The sequence below is a fragment of the Motacilla alba genome, chromosome 2, assembly GCF_015832195.1.
Source record: "Motacilla alba alba isolate MOTALB_02 chromosome 2, Motacilla_alba_V1.0_pri, whole genome shotgun sequence".
Classification (NCBI taxonomy): domain Eukaryota; kingdom Metazoa; phylum Chordata; class Aves; order Passeriformes; family Motacillidae; genus Motacilla; species Motacilla alba.
Genome location: NC_052017.1, coordinates 143,770,969 through 143,790,439, shown reverse-complemented (window position 1 = coordinate 143,790,439; position 19,471 = coordinate 143,770,969). Strand labels below are relative to the sequence as shown.

Genomic DNA, 19,471 nt, shown 5'->3' with positions numbered 1-19,471 from the left:
CACAAACCCCTGCTTCTTCCTGCAAGGCACAAAGCCCTCTCTCTGCTTAGTTTCTTGGACAGTATTTAAAGAGCTGATTTAACCACAGCCTCTAGATGTATACGTAAAGAACAGGAAGTATGATTTTTGAGAGTGAGGGTAACTATCCATTGGAACAAATTACTAAGTGTTTTGGTATATGGAGAATTTGGAATTCTCCATTATTGTGAAGTTTGTTCAATCACGTTCTCATGTGTCGGAAATTTTTTTTCTCCTTAAAACCATGCTCTATTTCAAACAAGAATTACTGGGGGAAGTCCTTGCTTACAGTAAACTTTATAGCAGATTGCCACACACCCCTCTCTGTCCCTACAAAGTTATCCCACTGTCATCATGGGAACATGGAAGTTATTTCATAACATGCTACAGAAAACCTCACAAACACAATCACAAACAGACAAAAGTTTCAGTCTGAGATTGAAAGATTAAAAATATTTGCATTCAGAATAGAAGAGTTTAACCCATTCTGAATACTGGTTAATGGGTGTAACCTATTCTGGAAGTGAAAAACAGCTGCAAATTTGGCAGGAAGACCTGCATTTCTCAAAGTTCAGCACTGCTACAAATTGCCATTTCAATCAGAATGTATGTCTTTTTAAAATAATTGACAAGGCCAACATTAAAATTGAATTGCACAAGCTCTGAATGGACATCCAATTCTTCCAAGATTTAAAGTGCTATTTTTTTCTTGAAAGCAAAATGTTTTGAAAAATACCAGAAGTCAGCCAAAAAATACAACAATAATCCTTAAGAACAGACTGCTGCAAAAAAGATGCAGAAGTAACAGTGACTTGATTATGCAAATAAACAGCCAAGTTCTGCCAAATTCAAACATCTGGCACTCATCTGTTCTTCCAGGGCTAAGTAGTTCCATCAGAATCGCTTATGGTGCCAGCATCTTTTAACTAACAAGAAAAATCTGCATATAGATTGAATAGCTATTAATAGCTCTATTATTACAGGCAAGAGGGACAGTTTCTGGCACAGGGGCCAGCCAAGAGCCAGAGGTGAAGATGGCAGAAGACAGAACACATCTCCTGCACATCAGCTTAGCAACTCCCCTATAACTACGGTTGTTATTCACACAGCAGCTGTGTGATAAAAGCTGATTTTTGCACTGTTTACACTGCTCTGAGCCCTCCCCAGGCCCCAGCAGATCAGATCAGATCAGATCAGAGCAGATCAGAGTGGACATACTCTGGCAGGCCTGGAGCAGAGGGGCAGCCGAGACCCAGCGCCGCTGCCGCGCATCACACTGGGATGAGGTGCTGGGCGTGGCGCTGCGGAAGCCCTGGCGACACACGAGCTGGCACTGCTGGATGCCTGGATCTTGCCCAGGGACGTTTTCACAAAGTACAGCCCCATTGGCAACTGCTGAGGCACCAAATGGCAGAGCACACTGCGGACCTGCAGGCACGGGAGAAAGGGGATATGTGTTAGGGGCTATGATGACTTCTAGGGCAAAGTCCATCATTCCCTCACATCCCCACATTCAAACGCAGACAGAACCCTGTGCCCTTCCAACTCATCAACTTTGACCTGGTTGGAGGCCAGCTTGGTTCAGTTCACTGAAGCTGATGGAAAGACACATATTGACTGTGATGTGTAATGCATCAGGCCCAGAAAGGGACGTGCGTGGTTTCTAGGAACAGATACATTTTGAACAGTCATGAATAAATTTCTGCAGGAAATGAAGAGATTTCAAACCAACAGCAGAACAAACCTTTATAGAAGATATCTAGTGGAAACAGGCAGGGCCAAATAAACCTCAGTTCCCCTTAGACTGAAGTTTGAAAGTTTTGAGATCAGGAACTCATGACTGTGGTGTCTTCAGCAGCACCAAGATGTTTGTAGTCACCAGTAGGGCAGAATATACTACATATATATATATATATATATATATATATATATATATATATATATAAATATATATATATACAGCTCTAGGCACAGTTTTCCTTATCAACTCACTGAGTATGATTGCAGTCATTCAAACCCTGCTAGCCCACTGTAACAGACTAATTACAGTGATAATTAATTTTTGCTAGTCAGTACAAGCCAACTACTTCACTCAATATTAGCCAAATACGAACTTAATTACTAAATAGATACAGTAATGATTAAACAGTTATTAGTTCCTGAGCTACAAAACATAAGAAGAAAAAAAAAAAAACAACTACCTCACTTATAAAAAAATACCAAGAAAAAGATGTTATCATATCATACAATTCACTTGCTGGGTATATATATAGATCATTTTCCAAATTACAATGCTCAGATCAGTCCTAAATTTCCTGATCGTTGAAGGGAGGCAAACACTGATGATGGTTCAGGTCTGAGCACCTTCCCTCTCCCCTTCTGATGGAGATTAATTCCATAAATAAGCAGCCACTTCATCAAAAGTATTAAAAACCTTGTATTAAACTTTCAGTTAAAGTATTAAAACATTGCAGGATGAATCTGGGATCCAGTGTGTGCAGTACATCTTTGCTTCCCAACTCTGAGCATGTCAATGCCAACAAAAAAAAAAAGCTTTCATATCTTTCTCTCTGAATTGCCAAATGCATATTTTTATCCAAGTCTCCTTCATAGCAACTTTTTTGCAATAACTTTGTAAATGGGGCCACTACATTCCTTCTCTTCACTCGTTGACTCTGTAGCCAGACTCTCTCACTAAAGGTGGAAACCTGGAATCCTTGCCTAACAAACTTCTAATAAATCTACCAAGGTTTTAGGACCAGAAGGCATCTCTGCAAAAGAGATAGTAATACTCATCCTGGCTGTTAAATTACAATAATATAATCTTTACACAGGGCATGTAAAAATCAGTCTGTGGTTTCTTAATTGCTCTAACACATTTCTATATCCAGCAAGTCGTATCCAGTCTCAGCTGAATGGGGCTACAGTCTCTTACTGTCTGTTCCATTGAGATTTGGTATGTGAACCAGGGAAATACCCAGCCCCCCAAAACAGAAGTGATCAATGGTTTTTTGGTGTGGTTCAGAGGTTTCAATTCACCATCAGTAACTTGCTCATTTATCCCTCTAGAGATTACACTTAATTTACTATTTACTAAGCCTGCACCATTTTGTCATTGTCCTGTTTCTTGGTCCTGTATGAGTGAATCAGAATCCAGCTGAATACTGACACTTCTTTCATAGGTGTTTCCAAAGATTTTCACAAGGAAATTAACATCTCCAGGACCTTCTCTGGCAACCTGTCTCTCCTCTGTCTCTACTCAGAGTTATGGGAAGTGGGCATGAGGATGGGAGATGCATGAGGACTGCTGGGGTACTTGGCATTGTCTCTCCAGTGCATGCCAGCCAGAAGAAGTTGGATTCTACCTCTGATGGAAGTGATTAAACTAATAAAAACCTCCTGGCATGTACTGGGCTCTTTGAGTTATTACTTTCTGTTTACAGCTGTCTGTTCTGATGCTGGAGGAGAAATTTATTATATTTTCCCACCACAACAGCTTATTTTGCTGAGAGGCAAGATCTCCAGAGTAGCAGTATAGTACTCCTTTTTTCCTGAACAACTATTAGTAATTCCCAGGACGAGAGGCATAAGGCTGGGTAGACTGAGGAGAAAACTAACTTTTGGTTCTTTATTTTTACACAATAACTAAGTTGTGTACCATGAAAAGTTCCATCGCTCTTTCAAAATCCAGGGAAACCATTAAAGATTATTTCAATCTTTATGCAGAAAAAACCAAATACCTTTCAGTAAAACCAGTTTCCACTACATTTTCAAAGCAGTTCTCCTTCCAGCTCAGTATTTTGAAAAGAAAGGTCATTAATCACTATTAGTCATTATTTTCTCTAGGAAAAGTACAGGATGGCAGCAGCACTGTATTTGTGGTCAGCTCTGCTTCTCTGAAGAGCTAAAAACCTGCCTTGGATGGTTATGTTCAAGTGACTACACCACCCAACTTTGGAGCTTATCTCCTCAGACTCAGTTGGCATCTTCAACAATACCACAAGCATTGGACAGATACAGCCATGGGGTCTCCTTCTGGCTTCTTGTAAAATCCTATCCTCAGAACTCTCTATTGATACAAGAGAGTGCAAAGAAAATTATTTCCAAGTTGGCTATCCAACCTCATTGATAAAAACCTTGCAGGCAATTGGGATGACACATTCAGGTATTTTTCAACAGAATTGTAGAATCATTAAGTTTGGAAATGACCTGTATGATCACTGAGTCCAGCTACTAACCCAGCACTGTCAGCTTCACACCACTAAGCCATGTCCTTAAGTGTCACATCTTCCATTTGGTTAGGAGCACAGGCCTGTATTGATCTTTACACAGCAGAATCACAAAAGGAAACTGAAGAAAATTATGTGGTCTTATTTCCCTATTTTTTTTCAACCCTTCTCCCCCAAAGCAAACAAAAAACCACCAACAAAACACCTGAAAACAGCAGTGCCCTGCAGACAACTGTTGAAGGTTTTCTTTTTACATCTCTACTTTCCACTAATCAGTACATAGCCCTGTAGAAAGTTTAATTAATTTTGCTTCACTTCAGTAATGGGAAAATGCATAAAGGACATTGCAAATTAAATTTATCCAAATGTCTCCTATTTGGATGTCTCACTGGAAACCATGAGTGAATTCCAGTGCTTCACAGCTCTGGTCATTCAGGAAATACTCTGTGAATATGCAATGTTTTGGCACATCTTTTACACAATTCTGGTCACAAGCCAAGAGTCAGAATGGCAGAAGGATACATTTTTCAAATTTTGTTTTAGTCAGCTGAATGGGTTTTAATCCCTGAGCCAGCTCACACTGGAGCATGTTCAAGTCTGCAGCAAGCTTTTCAGATTTGCCTTATAGCTGGGTTTCATAGCTCAAATGGTTTGATTCCACCAATTTTATGAATTACAAAAAGTCAAGGATCTATTCCATTCTCCTTTTTCCCTCACAAAGCACCTGAAGAAAACCAGACAGCACACCCTGGTAGGTCTGAAATCTGCTGTAACACAAAAATAAGCATGTTGCTTGAGAAAAAAAATCTCTAAAGAAATGAGATTAAATTCAGCTAGGGAAAGGAAAAATTTAAGGAAAAATTCTGGATTGAATTTCAGGCCTGGATTTGCTCACAAGTGAAATGCCTGAGGCAGGAACTCACTTGCACATTCTGGTCTTGTCCCCTTTACTCGTGTCCCTGGCACCTCTTCTCCATTGCCAAAGACACACCAGCAGCTCTCCTGGTCCTGGCTGCACTGCACAGGGGAGAAACTCCCTCTGTCCCCTTCACATTGGGGGATGTCTTCTCTGGCAGCTCCTCGTGAAACCACTTGGGACTTCAGCAGGTTACAGAAACTGGGACCTTCAAAGAGAGAGATTCTTTGTAAGATACAAAACAGAAGACAACAAATTGACCTAAAGACTTTACTAGCAGTGCTTCCAGCCTGTTTTGTTGGTAGGAAGAAAAAAAGAGTGACCACGTGTCCCCTGAACCAGGTAATTTGTTTGATAATAGAAATGGGGAATTTACTTCTACTAGAAGAAAAATCCACATTTCTTCTGAAGATTAAAGTGCAAGTGGAACTGTTTTAGAAAAATAGTTGAAAAATTGCTGTTATTTATTTTTCATTTATGGATTTTTTTTTTCTTTTTACAAATTTGATGGTGTATCATTTAGAGGCTCCTACTTAGGAGGCAAAAAAAAAATCAAGTTAGAAAAATTTAGCTTTTAATAAAAATTTTTGATCAAGGTAATTTTAAATGTGATTATACGATCATTTATATTTTTAAATAGTTAAAATGGTGTTAAGAAATCAAAGATTTAAAAATTCACAGAAGTCCATTCATAAGTTTGTCTAGACTGTTTTATTTCTGGTGTTATGAAAGTAAAGGGTAACAATTCTCAGATACCCTCTCAAAGTTGTTGTGCTTTGTATGTACCCTATCACTCAGGAGTTAAACCATGAGCCTCCCATGTTTCACAGGCTGCATTCTGAAAAGGAAAGTACATATGCTGCAGAGCATGAGGGATCACAGGCAGGGGGCAAAGCATTACTCACACTCAGGATTGCCATCCAAGTCATTGCTGCCACGCTGGAATATTTCTCCTGACACAGGATCCACACACCAAATATCTGTGTCAGACCTCTGCAGCACAGTGTATTCTCCTGTCTACAAAGAATTAAGGACCTGTCATTACAGAGCAATGTGTTTTGATGCGGACTGAAATCCATACCCCAAAGATTGGTTAAAATGCTTTATTATATTTACATTTGCCCATTAATAAAACATATTGAAAAGAACCACAAAATACAGTCTAAATAATTTAATAGGTAGACCAGTCCCTTAGAGAATCAAGAATCATTCTGGTTGGAAAAGACTTCTGAGATCACTGAGTCCAACCATTAAGCAGGACGTAGACTGAAAGTCCATTGAGATAAAGTTCTGAAAAAATCCTAGCTTGAAATGTTTTCAAAAAATGTGTAGATGTGGTGCTTCAAGATAGGATTCAGTGGTGGACTCAGCAATGCTGGGGTAATAGCCGGACATGATCTTTGCAGTCTTTTCTAACCCAAATGATTACTTGAATCTATTTGATAATGACTCTATTACATGACATGTCTGTTCCTTGCCTGCCTCTCTCCTGCTCACTGCCACATTTTGAGAGCATCACAGACCCTGTTTTTTTGAGACATCTGCACCCAGCTCTCCCTCACATTGTCATTCTCTCACACCTCAGGAAGAAAGAGCACCCCAAATGTCAGTCAATTAAGATGTGCCTTGTAAGCACAGCCCTGCAAGAGCACCAGGCAGAGCCAGCCTGTGGGAGGGAAGCGTGGGCAGGCACAGAGCTTCCTATTCCCAGTCTCCACCTCAAAGCTATTTAAATTCTGTCTTCTGCAGGGTAACACCAGCTGTTAGTTTTGTCTTACCCTCTTCTTTCAGGTTAATAGAAATGCACAAGGGGTGCTTAAGGAGCATGGACAGAAAGTGTGTGTGCATGGTGTAAGCAAAACTGCTTCCTCCCTCAGTCATGTCAAATCACCTCAAGGCAGCTGGGGATGAACAGATCAGCTGTAGAGGTGTCCAGCTTTGCACTGCTCTGTCTCCAGCTGGAAATTAGGGCATTGGCTCGAGATCGCTGACATGAAGTGCGGCCTGTCAGAGGAAAAACATTTTTAAAATAAAATCAAGTTTCAGACCCAAGCAAGAGAAAGAGTTACATCAGCAGCTCCCTCATATATCTGCATTAGGTACTGCTAAAATCTCAGGCAGGGCCACCAACAGCAGAGGGTCCAGTCTCAAATCATGCAAGCCAAAATCACACACAAAGAAATTAAATGAATTAGCAAAATAAAAATAGAATTCTTTTTAATTTTCTTGGGATGGTTAGAAACAAGCCTTAGTTCATGCATATTAGAATTTACAATAAATATTAAAATTTGCAAGAACAGGTCAAGACAAATATTTAGGAAGAAAACCCAACAAACATTTGGGAAGTTCTGCTGAGCGTGAGACCAAGGAATCCATGACATATCGACCTCTCTCATCCACACACCAGCAATGACCTGACCAGGGAAGAAAAGGAGCTTTATTGTAGATGTGGTACTGTTGCATACTAGAAGGATTTTCACTGTCAGCAGCTCTGTAGAAAGGAGTCAGTAAATCCAAGTCACAGCTATCCAGGGGTCAGGGGACCACACCCGAGAGCAGTGGTACAAATGGAAATGTAGCAGCTCTGGTGAGACTCCCCCACTGCAGCCCTATCACCTACTCCCAGAAACTTGGCATCATCCACAAACTTGCTGAGGCTGTGCTCCATCTCATCATCCTGGTCATGAGTGAAGGTATTAAGCCATACCAGCCCCTACCCAACCCACAGGGAACACAACTAGCAGCAAGCAAGTGAATATCTACTGATTTTTGAGCCCCAGTGAGCTACGACTCGAGTCCAGCCAATTTACACACATCTTGTAGACAACATCACCTTCCTCCAGTCTGACTACTACTGGTTTTCTATCTTTTAATTAGAATTCTTAGGTTTTTGTTTTGTTTGGGTTGTTTTAGGGCTTTTTTTTGTTTGTTTGTTTTGAAAATCCAGAGTGTCTTGTTAGGAATTGCTCACCTGTGCTCTCATAGCACTGAGTTGGCTCCCAGTTTCCCAGGCCATCACACTGAGGGATGTAAGGGAAAAATCCCAGCTGTGCTGCCTCCCCAGCAGAACTCTTTGAAGTAAAGTGACTTTGCCAGTAGAAATGCAGGACTATAAAAGAGAAGTAAAAGAAAGCTCTAGTGCCCATACAGGATATATAAAATGCACACATTTGCAAAAATCTGAATGTTCCCTGTACTTCAGAAGACAAATTAATAAATGTTTTAAGTACATAAAGTAAGTGCCCAGATTTTATATTTGCATTGTGTCATACATATGGGACAAGTGAAATCAATTCTTGGGGAGCAGATTAATGACCCTGATTAATTAGACCTGCTGAGTCCCACCTGCTTTTCAGCAAAGTTGCATTTGACATCAAGTGCTCTTGCACAGATTCCATGGCATGACTCCATTCAAAGCAGCCCTCCTCTCCCTCCCACTCACCTGACCATGCAGCCAGCTGGAGAGCAGAGTCACTGCCCGACAGCAGCTTCTGGGAGATTGCTGCCCCCAGCCCGTAGGGCCCAGCGGAGCGCAGGAGGTCCCTGTCCGTGAGCTGTATCCCCCTTGCCAGCAAGAAGCTCTCTCCAAAGGCAAACTGGGACCCATTTGAGGCCAGGATGAGCTGCTCTGCCTCCTCCATAAATTTCATGGCTTCCTGCTTCACACCTTCACATATACCAGGGCCTGTATAAAAGAATGTATACATGAAGAGTATGTTAATGGCTTTCATCTAAATCCAGTAAATATCTGTATGTGAAAACTAACTGGTCTTTAATTAGCATTGCCTGTTTCCCTCTGAAATCAGTGTTGAATTGCATAATGAAGCAAGCAACGGAGACTTGTCTGTGCTCAACTGTTCAACAGCAAGAGTCTTAGAGTGCTACAAGTCACACAAACATTCTCCATGTCCTGAGCCAAAGGCTTGATATTTTAAGTCCTTATTGGTTACAAACTGAGTTAATACCTCTCTACAGAACATCGCCTGAGCTGCTGCCATTAAAAAATGTGGATAATCAGAAGTGAGAGTCAGAAAGGAAAATGAAAGTTTATCCTTTGGGTCTGGAGTGGCAGCTGGCCTGTCCTCTCCACACGTTGAAGTGCCCTCTCCCAGAAAGGGCGCTTCAATGCCCCAAACCAGCTCCATGAAAGCTGCTACTCCAAAATAACTCTGTTAATCTGCTTCATCCCTGTATTCTCCACTTGCCCACAGAACTGGAATCTCCACCAGTTCATTGTCCTGTCTTTTCTTCATAGCTGGAAAAAAACTGTGTGATGAGAACAATTTCAGTGATGGCATTCATAATATAGGTCATCAGCTGGAGTAACCCCAAAGAACGCCAGCACCTTTGGAGGAGGTGTCGAGACAGAGAGCTTACTGAACTTCAGGGCTGGCCTCACTCTCCTCCTAGTGACTTCTAGGAAATATCTGTTACTCTTGACCACATAATAATAAAAAGTAAACAAAATCCCTCTTGCTTCATTTTAAGGCATTCTTGAAAGTCCTTTACATTAAAGTGTAATCCTGACTTTTCCATACAACTCTTCACACATTCTAATATCCTTTACCACCTGGATAAGTATCTTCTGCAAAAGCATTCTATGTCCTAATTCCAAATTTTGAAATCTACTCAAATTTGATACGGAAATTTATTTTTCCTTATTTCCAAAGCTCAGCCATCACTTACTTACTGGAAAAGAGTCACCCTACTTCTGACATCCAGTGAAAATGGCAGTGCTGATGATCTTTCTGACAAGTTCTTGTTGGCTACTTTACAGCAATTGAAAGGACCTTCCTCTCTTGTGGCATAAAATAAAAGACCAGAAAACAGTCCTACTTACATACCAGAAATTGTTACTTACATGCTGGAACCTGGTTCCCTCCTGCCTTTGTTCCTTCCAGCTCTCCTCCTTTGCTGTCAACACACCAACAATCGCGAAGTTCAAAGTGGCCTAAAGGAGCACTGAAGTCAGTGTAGGGTCCTGGGTAGTAGCTGAGCTGGTCAGTCAGAAGCTGCCAGAACGTATATGGGTCCAGCAAAATGTTCTCTGATGCACTGGTCAGGTTTCCCTTCAGCACTTGAGGTGGGAGATCCGTGAAGGAGGAATACATGGAGAATATGGGGAAGACATTCTGGTGCCCAGCCTCATACAAAGCTTTAACAAAAGCTGAAAAGTCTCCAGAGGATGCCTCTTTATACCCAGCTATGATGTTCAATAGGTCAGGAAGGGGCAGGGGCTTGCCCTCGTTGTTCTCTGCAATCCACCTTTCGTACCACTCAAAGGCATGCTCGGGGGGGCCACTGCACTGCACCGGCCTCCAGCCACCCGCAGCGTCACACTGAGCGAGGTGAAGGCTGGACAGCTGGGGCACAGCACTTGGATCTGACAGCAGCAGCTTCACAGCCCTGAGAAACTCCTGACCAGCTGTTACTTGGCAAGCACTTGGGCCTGGGAAAAGAAAAACATGCACATCTTCTGAATGCACTGAAGATATACAATAGCCCTATCCTCTAGTACAATAAACACCACTACTAAAAATTGGTCACTCAGCCCAATAATAACAACAACATTCCTGGCCTGTTACTAAGAGGGCTTAGCAATATTAAGGTCCCATGCAGAACCGGGGCAAGATTTCCAAAGGGACGTGAGCCCTCCAAGATGAATACAGATGTGTTTTTTTTTAATTTGTGAGTACATTAGATACTTGCAGTTCTTACTGGGGGCCAGGTGTCACTAAATGCATTCCTGAATCTGTTTGCATAGACCAAGTACTTTCAGATACACTTGGTAATCAGGTTGTTACTTGTTATTCAGCCAATCACTGCAAAAGCAACCATTTCAATAGTGGGATAATTTTATTTCCCCTTGGACTGAACCCGAATCTTAATACTGTGTGTCCTCACTTCCCACACTCTACTGAACATTACTGCTGAATATAAAAATAACAGCCCTCAGAATATTGGAGTGAATTTGGTTTGGAAGCCTTTTCTGCCATCTCCAGAGCCAAATTTCACTTTGCCACCAAGCAGGTCTGCAAACCCAGCCAACCATGGGAGCTCATCATCTTTTGAGCACCAGAGAATTCTGAACCTATTTATTTTGGATTGCACTAAAGATGGGTTGTCAGACATAAATCTCCTCTCAATTCAGACCATTACAACCAACTCCCCACTACTTCTGCAAACTGCTATTCAAAAGAGCTCCCCCACTATGCACCACTCTCAACTGCTAGACACTGAATTCCTCCCAAAATGAGAAGCAGGCTCTCCTCTTGGCCTGTTCTCCCTGTTGATGTGTTGTTGTCAGTTCAAAAAAACTTGAAAGACAAATATTCACTGCCTTTGTGCTTCCTTCTTTCTTAATATTCCATTTAAAAAAAAAAAAGGCAAGTAGAGGCAGTTCATAGTCTATCAACCTAATGTCAGAAGTCATCTGCAGTTCACCTTTTTGGCCTGACTTTGTGAATTGTGAAAAACCTACCAGCCAATAAATCCCCCTCCTATGTCTGGAGTCCTGTGATATCTTATCAATTTGAGGATATATTCTTGAGCTAAAAAGACTAAATCAAGTTCATCGTTTAAGCGACTGAAAATCTTAAGTTCTTATGAAAAGATGAGCCAGTGACCGTGCCCAGGTGCCTTGGTCTGGAAGTAAAGGGGCTTTTTCACTAGGCAGGGGTCACATTCAGTTCCACAGATGCTCCAAGTCTCCTGGGCATCATGGATGTTACACACTCCAGCTGCACACAGAGGTAGAGACATGCCAATGACATGTTCAGTAACCAGGCAAGACCTCAAGCTCTTCTGCTTTGAGTGTGTCCCACCCTTTAGGACTTGGGATATCAAGGCTGACACACACTGTATTTCCCACTATCCCCCTGCCACTGTAAAGCTGGCTTGCTTTCCTGTTAGGAGACATTTGCATACGTCATCCATTTATTTCCAGATGTAATCAAATATGAAGAAAGAACCATGAAATTCCAATAAAAAAAGAAAGCATCTTTAAATTCCCAGTCCCTAATACTTACATTGTATCAGCTTTCCAGCTTTGCCCCTGATTCCTGGAATAGTCTTGCCATTCAAATCAACACAGAAACAATTTGTTCCATAACACTGGAGTGGCAGAAAGTCTCCATCCTCAGTACAAGAGGGAATAAAGAGATCTGATCCTGCAGGCAGGCTTTGCTTCAGGTTTTTCAAGTTTCTCCTTTGCTTCTCACACTCAGTGGGACACCTTGGGTGTTTCCCTCGACGTCTTGAACCTGGAACCTCCTTACCCAAAGTGTCCAAACACCAGCACTCTCCTGCATAGCACTGAATCTCCTCATACCTCCCCTCCTTGGTGCATGTTGGAACAAACAGGTCCCTTGGCTCCTCACCACAGCCTCTGGATCCCAGTGCTAGTTTCACCACTTCACCTAAATCTTCAGCAATGCTTTCGGGGACAGAAACTACTTGTTGAAGAAAAGTAAAGAACTCTGGTAGTTCCAGGAGAGAAGACAGGAACTTCATCTGATTCTGATTGTCCTGCAGAGTCACTGTGCGGCCAAAGCTGCTCACAAGAGGTTTACTCAAAATGGAGCTCCCCTTTGATACCTTCAGTGAAAATGCCTCAGCTGACTCCAGAGGGCCTTGACCATTATCCATCTCTGACAGATCCTCCTGTGGAAAAAACTGGCCAATGCTGTACTTCCCACTAGTGCCAAGTACCCCTGTGAAGTTAAACTGGATTAAATTCTTCAAGAACCTTCCTCCAAAGAGGTTTTCTTGGAAACGCTTTGGATTGGCAGTAAATTGCAGTGCCACTCGAGCCAGTTCCCTGGATGGGAACATCCCTGTGATGGCTTCACTAAGGGTGGTTTCTAGCTCAGCAGTCTGGCTGGCAAACGGGCTTTGTGCAAGTGGGGATGACAATCCAGAGTCCAGAAACAGCTCCTTGAAAGAGGGAGGGCAGGGCCTTGAAAAGCCATCAATTTTGTCTGACTGCTTATCTGGTGTGGAAAATAAACTGGACTGGCTGAAGTACCCAGCAGGGCCATAGAGGAGCCTCGACAAGGCCCGTCGCCTCTCAGAGATGCATGATTGCTCCTCACCTAGAGAAAGATTTAAAAAAAGAAAAAAGTACATTTGGAACCTCCAGAACCTGTAATACTATTGCTCACTTTCAAGCAGATGGGGGAAAAAAAAAAGTATAGATTAACCTGCTTCTCAACTATGCATCATGCACATTGTTAAGGAATTTGAAATGTTAGTGCCTATGGTCTACAAAAAAAATTTTCCAGTCAAGACCCAAATGAAAGGGAGCATTCCTTCCCCACTGCCAAGTTCTCTGCTCTGTGCTCTTTTACTGGTTCTGTCGCTTCCCAATGCAAATTGTCATCCCTGTTCCCATTGTTGAAAGAATAAAAAAATGTCTTTTCCAAATACTTTAGCACTCTAGTAGAATGCCTGCTGCTAATAAAAAACTCCAGTGATCCAGGTGAAATGTGGGAACCTAAGAAGGAGAAACAGATTGTGGAAGAACACAAATTTATTTCAAACAACATCCACCAATGAGGAATTTATGGAAGTTTCCTGACTAGATCTTCAGTTTCAAAGAGAGGTTTGAAAATGAATTGTTAAAATTAGCAGTAATACAGTGCTAAGGACCAGATGGCATTAATGAATGAGCTCTAGGGGAAAAAATACAGAATTTTAAAAAAAATAGTCACATGTCAGCATATTGAGGGTACCAACAGTGGCCCTGGGCACCCATGTCCTGGGCTAAGCTGTGACACAGGTGTAGCTGCATCCAGCCCTATCTGTGCACTGATACACAGGGAGCAACAGGTACAAGTTAGGATGCAACACGTCAGTGAAGAAGGACAAAGCCTAGGGCTCAAAAGACAGCAAATAAAGAAAGACTTGGTAAATATAAAAACACCAAGAATCAGACAGACAGAATGGTTATGTCACTGACTGCATGTCTGGAATGCACACAGAAGCTTAACTCACATGCCACACAGCTACCTGTCCTTGCCAAGGAGAATTTTAGAGAAGGGAGGGAAAAGTAGCAGAATTACAGAGAAGGGGAGACAAAAATATTTTGAGGACAGAACAGCTTTTCCAGCATGAGAGAACATTCAGCCTGGACAAAAAAAATATGAAAAAGGTTTTTAAAAACCAGGATTCTCCACATCATTCACAATAGACAATTATTATTCAGTATTTCTCACAGAACAGAGAAGTCCAGATGTAGAGCACATAATTATGATAGTGAAATTTATTGCCAGAGAGTGCTAGGAAGGATAAAAGGTTAGAGGGCAATTAGGCAAATCCCTGGAAGATAACTCCATGGGGGAGGGCTGAACACAATGATCTGGACTCAGCCTCCAGTTTGGGGCATCTCCCACCTGCAGGAGGATATTTGGAAGTTATGTGCATTTTCCATGTTTCTCAGTCTTTCTCACTCAGCACCGCTGCTGTCCCTGTAGGGGACAAGCTGGATAAGCAGCTTTAGTCTGCTCCAGCACCAGATCCCTGGGCTCCCCACTCCATCTCCATTTATTCCACAACCAAGCAATATGATAAAGCAGTCACAAATCCTGTTAACAATAAGGATAAATGCTGGAAACCTAAAAAGTTGCTAAAAAATCTAAGCAAATAATTTGATGTTCTGTGGTTGATGTCTTTCTCACTCCTGCTTTTGCACCCTTGTCGTGCTCTGCAATTGCTGACAGGAGCTCAGGGCCCCTTCCCAGAAGTTCCTTTGTAAAATAACTTTCTGTAGGATGGGCCCCTTCTGTTTTCAGTGTTGGCTCTTGGTGGTTGGAGGGATGAAGAACATTCCTCAGAGGGCCAATAAGTTAGTGTAAGCCACAATTCCACAAGAACAGTAATATGAAACAAATGTAGGATCTCGGGTCATAAACACTCTCCCCTCCTACCCACTGTTGAATCAAATCAAAACATAGGAAGAAAGAATAAACACCAAAGGCACTATTGGCGTGAGTCTACTGCAGAAGGTCTGAAAAGAAGCACGTCCCTATCAGTACTGCCTGGTGCTCTGACTCCTCCAGTGCTAACACTGCTGAGTGTGAGAGCCAAAGACATTAAACAATCACAGAATCATTAAGTTTGGAAGAGACCTGTAAGGTTATTGAGTCAAATCACTAACCCAGCACTGCCAGGCCCACCACTAAACTGTGTCCCTAAGTACCACATCTACATGGGTTTTGAACACAAAATAAAACAGAGGAGAACTGGAGACACACACGTGGCATGTAGCTGTCTGAAGACTTCAGCCATAACCTCATGAAATACCTTCTCAGGAGTTAATCTGTGAAACCTCTGCAGAAATTTTTTCCCTGCTTAAATTTCCTGAGTCTGCCAATAAAAGCTGCAAGCAGCCTGAAGTCATTGCTCCCCCTTTCTTCACCCCCACCCCACCAAAAAAAAAAAAAAAAAAAAAAATTAACAGGAGGGCTCAGCAAAGCATACTCAAAGAGAAAACAACCAGCCACAACATATGGCAAGGCCTCTCAGAAGTTCCCTTGTAATATCCTTGGTGATCAGCCTTGAAGGCACACTGAAGTTTTCATTTCACAGCAAGCCTGTGTGTGCCCAGAGTGCTCTGAGCACTTGGAGCTATAACACCTATGGCAGATTCCTCCTTTTTCAGCTGCATGGGGAGCTGTGTGTGTCTCACAGACACAGCAACTGCCTTCCTCCAAGGCAGCCCCCACATTAAGACCCTGTGCCCCAGCCCTCCAGCACAATCCTAAATATTTAGGTAATGCAGTTTAGAGCAAAGGTTTTTAGCTTTCCTTCTCCCCTTCGGCCCCTGGACATTTCTGCTGTCATTTCCATTTGGGGCACTGATTTGATGGTGCATTCTCTGTGGAACCTCTCAAAGCCCTAACCTACACACCTTTTCTGAATTGTTTGTTGGGTGATTTTTTACAGAATTTGGCAGTTTTTATGGGAAAACATACAGTGACAGAGTTGAAAAAAAAAAAACAATCAGAATGGGAGATGAAATTCCACAGCATTTCACCAAAGGAAGGAAGTAAAACACAAAATCTCCATCATTTGCTTCCTTATATTACACCAGATATTCTCACCTAACACCTCAGTTCCTGGAGTCAAGAGCCAGATATCAGAGCTGCAGAGAAAAGCCTTGCTGCATGCAAAAGTAAAAGGCTAAAGAAAGATCACAACAGAAAATAAAAGCAGTATGCTATTTCATAATTTATTAGAATGTGACTCTTAACCCTGGGGAGGTTTCAAGATCTTTGAACACCAGACTCTAGAGCCAAGAAGGGAGCTGGTCTGCTCTGTTTCCATCTAGAGAGGTTTTTTAGAAGGAGAGATTTTTCCTTTGGCCAGTCTCGTACGTACCACAGGCCGGGCGCTGGCCTCGGCTCCTCGTGCCGGGCACCTCCCGGCCACGGGTGTCCGCGCACCAGCACTGTCCCCGCGGGTGGCACTGCAGGCCCGCGTAGGCCCCGCCGGCCGCGCAGGCCGGCACCCAGGGCTGCTGGAAGCGCAGCGCGGCCGAGCGCTCAGCCTCGCACCGCGAGGGGCCTGCGGGGAAAACACAGAGCGTTAAGCACGGAAAGTTCAAAGTTTCAGAGCCACCCGTGTTTGATCCCATTCTTTGTCTATTTGGGAGGAAAAAAATTTAGGAAAAAGAATTTAACTTCCTGATCACTTCCAGTGACGCATCAAGTACTAGCTCAAAATGTGAATTCTCCATCCTCTTTTCCCATGCAGAATTTGCCCTGCGGTTTTCTACTGCAGGTATTAATTTCTGAAAACTAAACAGAAGTGTCCTACGTTGACTATATGATGCTTTTATCCCAAATAGTCCTGTTCTATTTATGGTGAATAATAAGTTTTGCACCTTTAGGACTTGTTCCAGAGAGTGAAGGGGGTAGAGAAGAAGCGCGCAGTTTGTTTTCAGACGCTGCTCTCACTCCTCCACATTTCCTGCTCCTGGACTGTGGATGGACAGAAATCCTGTTGTCTGTGGATGGACAGACAGCTGGACAGAGCTCTCCTTTGTTTTAGTTAGTTTTAGCTAGCTAAGGCAAAGAAGTTCCCTGGACTGTGTTTTTTTCCCTTTTCTTTGGACCTGTTTAAACCTGCTCTGGACTGAACGCCAGCAGAGCACCGGCAGCTCGCACCTGTGGCCACCGGGCCGGGCCTGGGCCGCGGCATTTCCAGCGCCAGAGGGACTGATGAGAGACTGAGTGAGCTGAGCTGCAACCTGGGGAGGGGACTTTTCTGAGTTTGTCATCTCTTTTGGAGCAGCAAGAGGTTTTATTGTTCATTATTGTTTAGGTTCCATTGTTTAATAAACAGTTTTTTCCACTTTTCTCTAAGGAGGTATTTTCTCCCGAACCAGTTGGGGGGGAGGGGCCAATTGAGTCTGCTTTTCTAGAGGAGCCCCTTTGGGGGCTTCTCTCCCAAATTTGCCCTGAACGAGGACAAGAAGATAAAGCCTCAACATATTTTTCAGCCATAGCTGCAAGTAGGCAGAGCAGGAATATTTCTCCCAGGGAACCATGCTGGAGGCTGGGGGAGCTCCAGCCCTTAGTGCAAAAGCAAAGTTGGTCAACAGAAACAGATGTACTGCCTGGGGGACTGATTTGAAGGCAAACATCAGTGTTTCTGAAGAGAATGAGGCATTGCTCCTGCAAACAGATCTGCCCCTCACTGTGGAGATTTGGGCTGAGAATTTCTCCATTTCTCCCCATTTCTCCATTTCCCTCTGCAGGGATCTGAAGCCCCTATTCCTGTCAAACTGGCCTTAAAGGCAGAGAGGGCAAAAACCCAGCAAGTAAATTTTCTGGGGTATGATCTCTCCAATACAAGACTTCACTCTCTGAACAGAAATTTTGCTTGCTTATATTAACCTGCAATCCTACAGCCTAAACACTTCTCACCTTCAAGAACTTTCCAGCTACACCCAGCTACCTGAGTGAGGTAGCGAGAGCACCGTGTCAGAGCAACCTGTTCATCAAAGGACTGACAGCTTCCACAATTTGAGTGGATTCAGGTGACAGTGTGAGAGCTTCCTAAGTCACCAGAGCTTCCCCCTCGGTGGCTGATGACTGAGGTCACATCTCCATCTTGTGGCTGGTACAGCTTCATCTGTGCTGACAGCTGCTGCAGCCCCAGCTGCAGCCAGAGCTAAGCCAGAACCACTGTGCAGTGCAGAGGGAAGATGCCTTCAAGACTCCCCAGAAGGATCAGCTTTTCCCAAAGTCAGGAAAACCGTGTGGCTATATGGCCAAAAAACTGACATCAGTATCTGCTTCATATTTCTGGTGATGCAACTCCTTAGCAAGAGTCAGAAAGCAATGTCAGAGGAGTTTGGGACTGTGGTGGGAGGATGAAGTATCACACGGGAGATTCAAACTCTTCCCAGTTTGCTTTGGACCATGGTCTAGGAGGGAGGAGGTACCTGACCTCCTGTCCTGCAGAGTTCCTTGCCTGTAGGTGGAGAAATTCCCTCTCCACATGCCTGCCCTGACCAGGGAAGGAAAGGGCCCAAAGGCAGATCCAAAAGTTCAGCCTTGCTGGCCAAGGCACTACAAACTTTTGTATGGCATCCTGGGAATGGAGTGTGTTGTGGTCAGTGTAAAATCCTTCCTGCTTCTGAGTGTACCAAAATAAATTAGGGAGTATTTTCTCAGGCTTTTAATTTAATAAATCAACAAATCCATCTGCATAATCTCAGGGCAAGAGATACCCAGAGTTCATGGGATTTCAAACAATGTGACCTGCAGGCATGTGGGAAAGCACTGATCAGAGGACAGGGACAATCTGCTTGTAAAGAATGTACAGTGCAAAGGATAAAAGCCATCTGCAATTCAGGGACCTTGATTCTTGCATTGGAACTATGATATTATATGTTTTTAGAGCAAAAAACTCCTAGAACAACTCTCCCCAAGAGTAGCTGTCACATAAAAGTGACAGAACTGCCACCTGATTTACAGGGCATCTCCTGGGTGCTACTTACACCTGAACTTGCCAGAGGTGGCCAGCTGGACCCCCAGGAATCGCCTCTGCAGGATCCGATGGATGCTGCTCTCCGTGAACGTGCGGGCAGGCTCCGGCGCCGAGAAAATCGTGTCGTAAACTTCATCAAGCAGCAGCTCCAGGCCTGGGTAAGACAGACTTTTAGCACAGGGCCTGCTTTTAAGACAGAAGTCACCCTTACCCCAGAAGAGTAAAGCTGGGAGATTCTCAAGAAGAATAAATCCAGTTCTCTAAACAAGCCAAATGTGAAGTTTGCGTAACCCTAAAAACCCTACATGAC

General features: G+C 43.2%; 1 protein-coding gene across 1 annotated transcript in view; it reads right to left on the bottom strand.

Moving 5' to 3' along the window:
* TG (thyroglobulin) overlaps positions 1-19,471 on the bottom strand; it is a 146,435-nt gene that overhangs the window by 117,292 nt on the left and 9,672 nt on the right. Inside the window, exons 7-17 of the mRNA XM_038126940.1 lie at positions 19,172-19,315; positions 16,543-16,728; positions 12,192-13,256; positions 10,025-10,612; positions 8,606-8,848; positions 8,135-8,272; positions 7,500-7,577; positions 7,055-7,167; positions 6,069-6,180; positions 5,171-5,371; positions 1,237-1,446 (exon numbers count right to left, since the gene is read on the bottom strand). Of these exons, the coding sequence (XP_037982868.1) occupies positions 1,237-1,446; positions 5,171-5,371; positions 6,069-6,180; positions 7,055-7,167; positions 7,500-7,577; positions 8,135-8,272; positions 8,606-8,848; positions 10,025-10,612; positions 12,192-13,256; positions 16,543-16,728; positions 19,172-19,315 (3,078 nt within the window). The remainder of the gene's footprint in view (positions 1-1,236; positions 1,447-5,170; positions 5,372-6,068; positions 6,181-7,054; positions 7,168-7,499; positions 7,578-8,134; positions 8,273-8,605; positions 8,849-10,024; positions 10,613-12,191; positions 13,257-16,542; positions 16,729-19,171; positions 19,316-19,471) is intronic.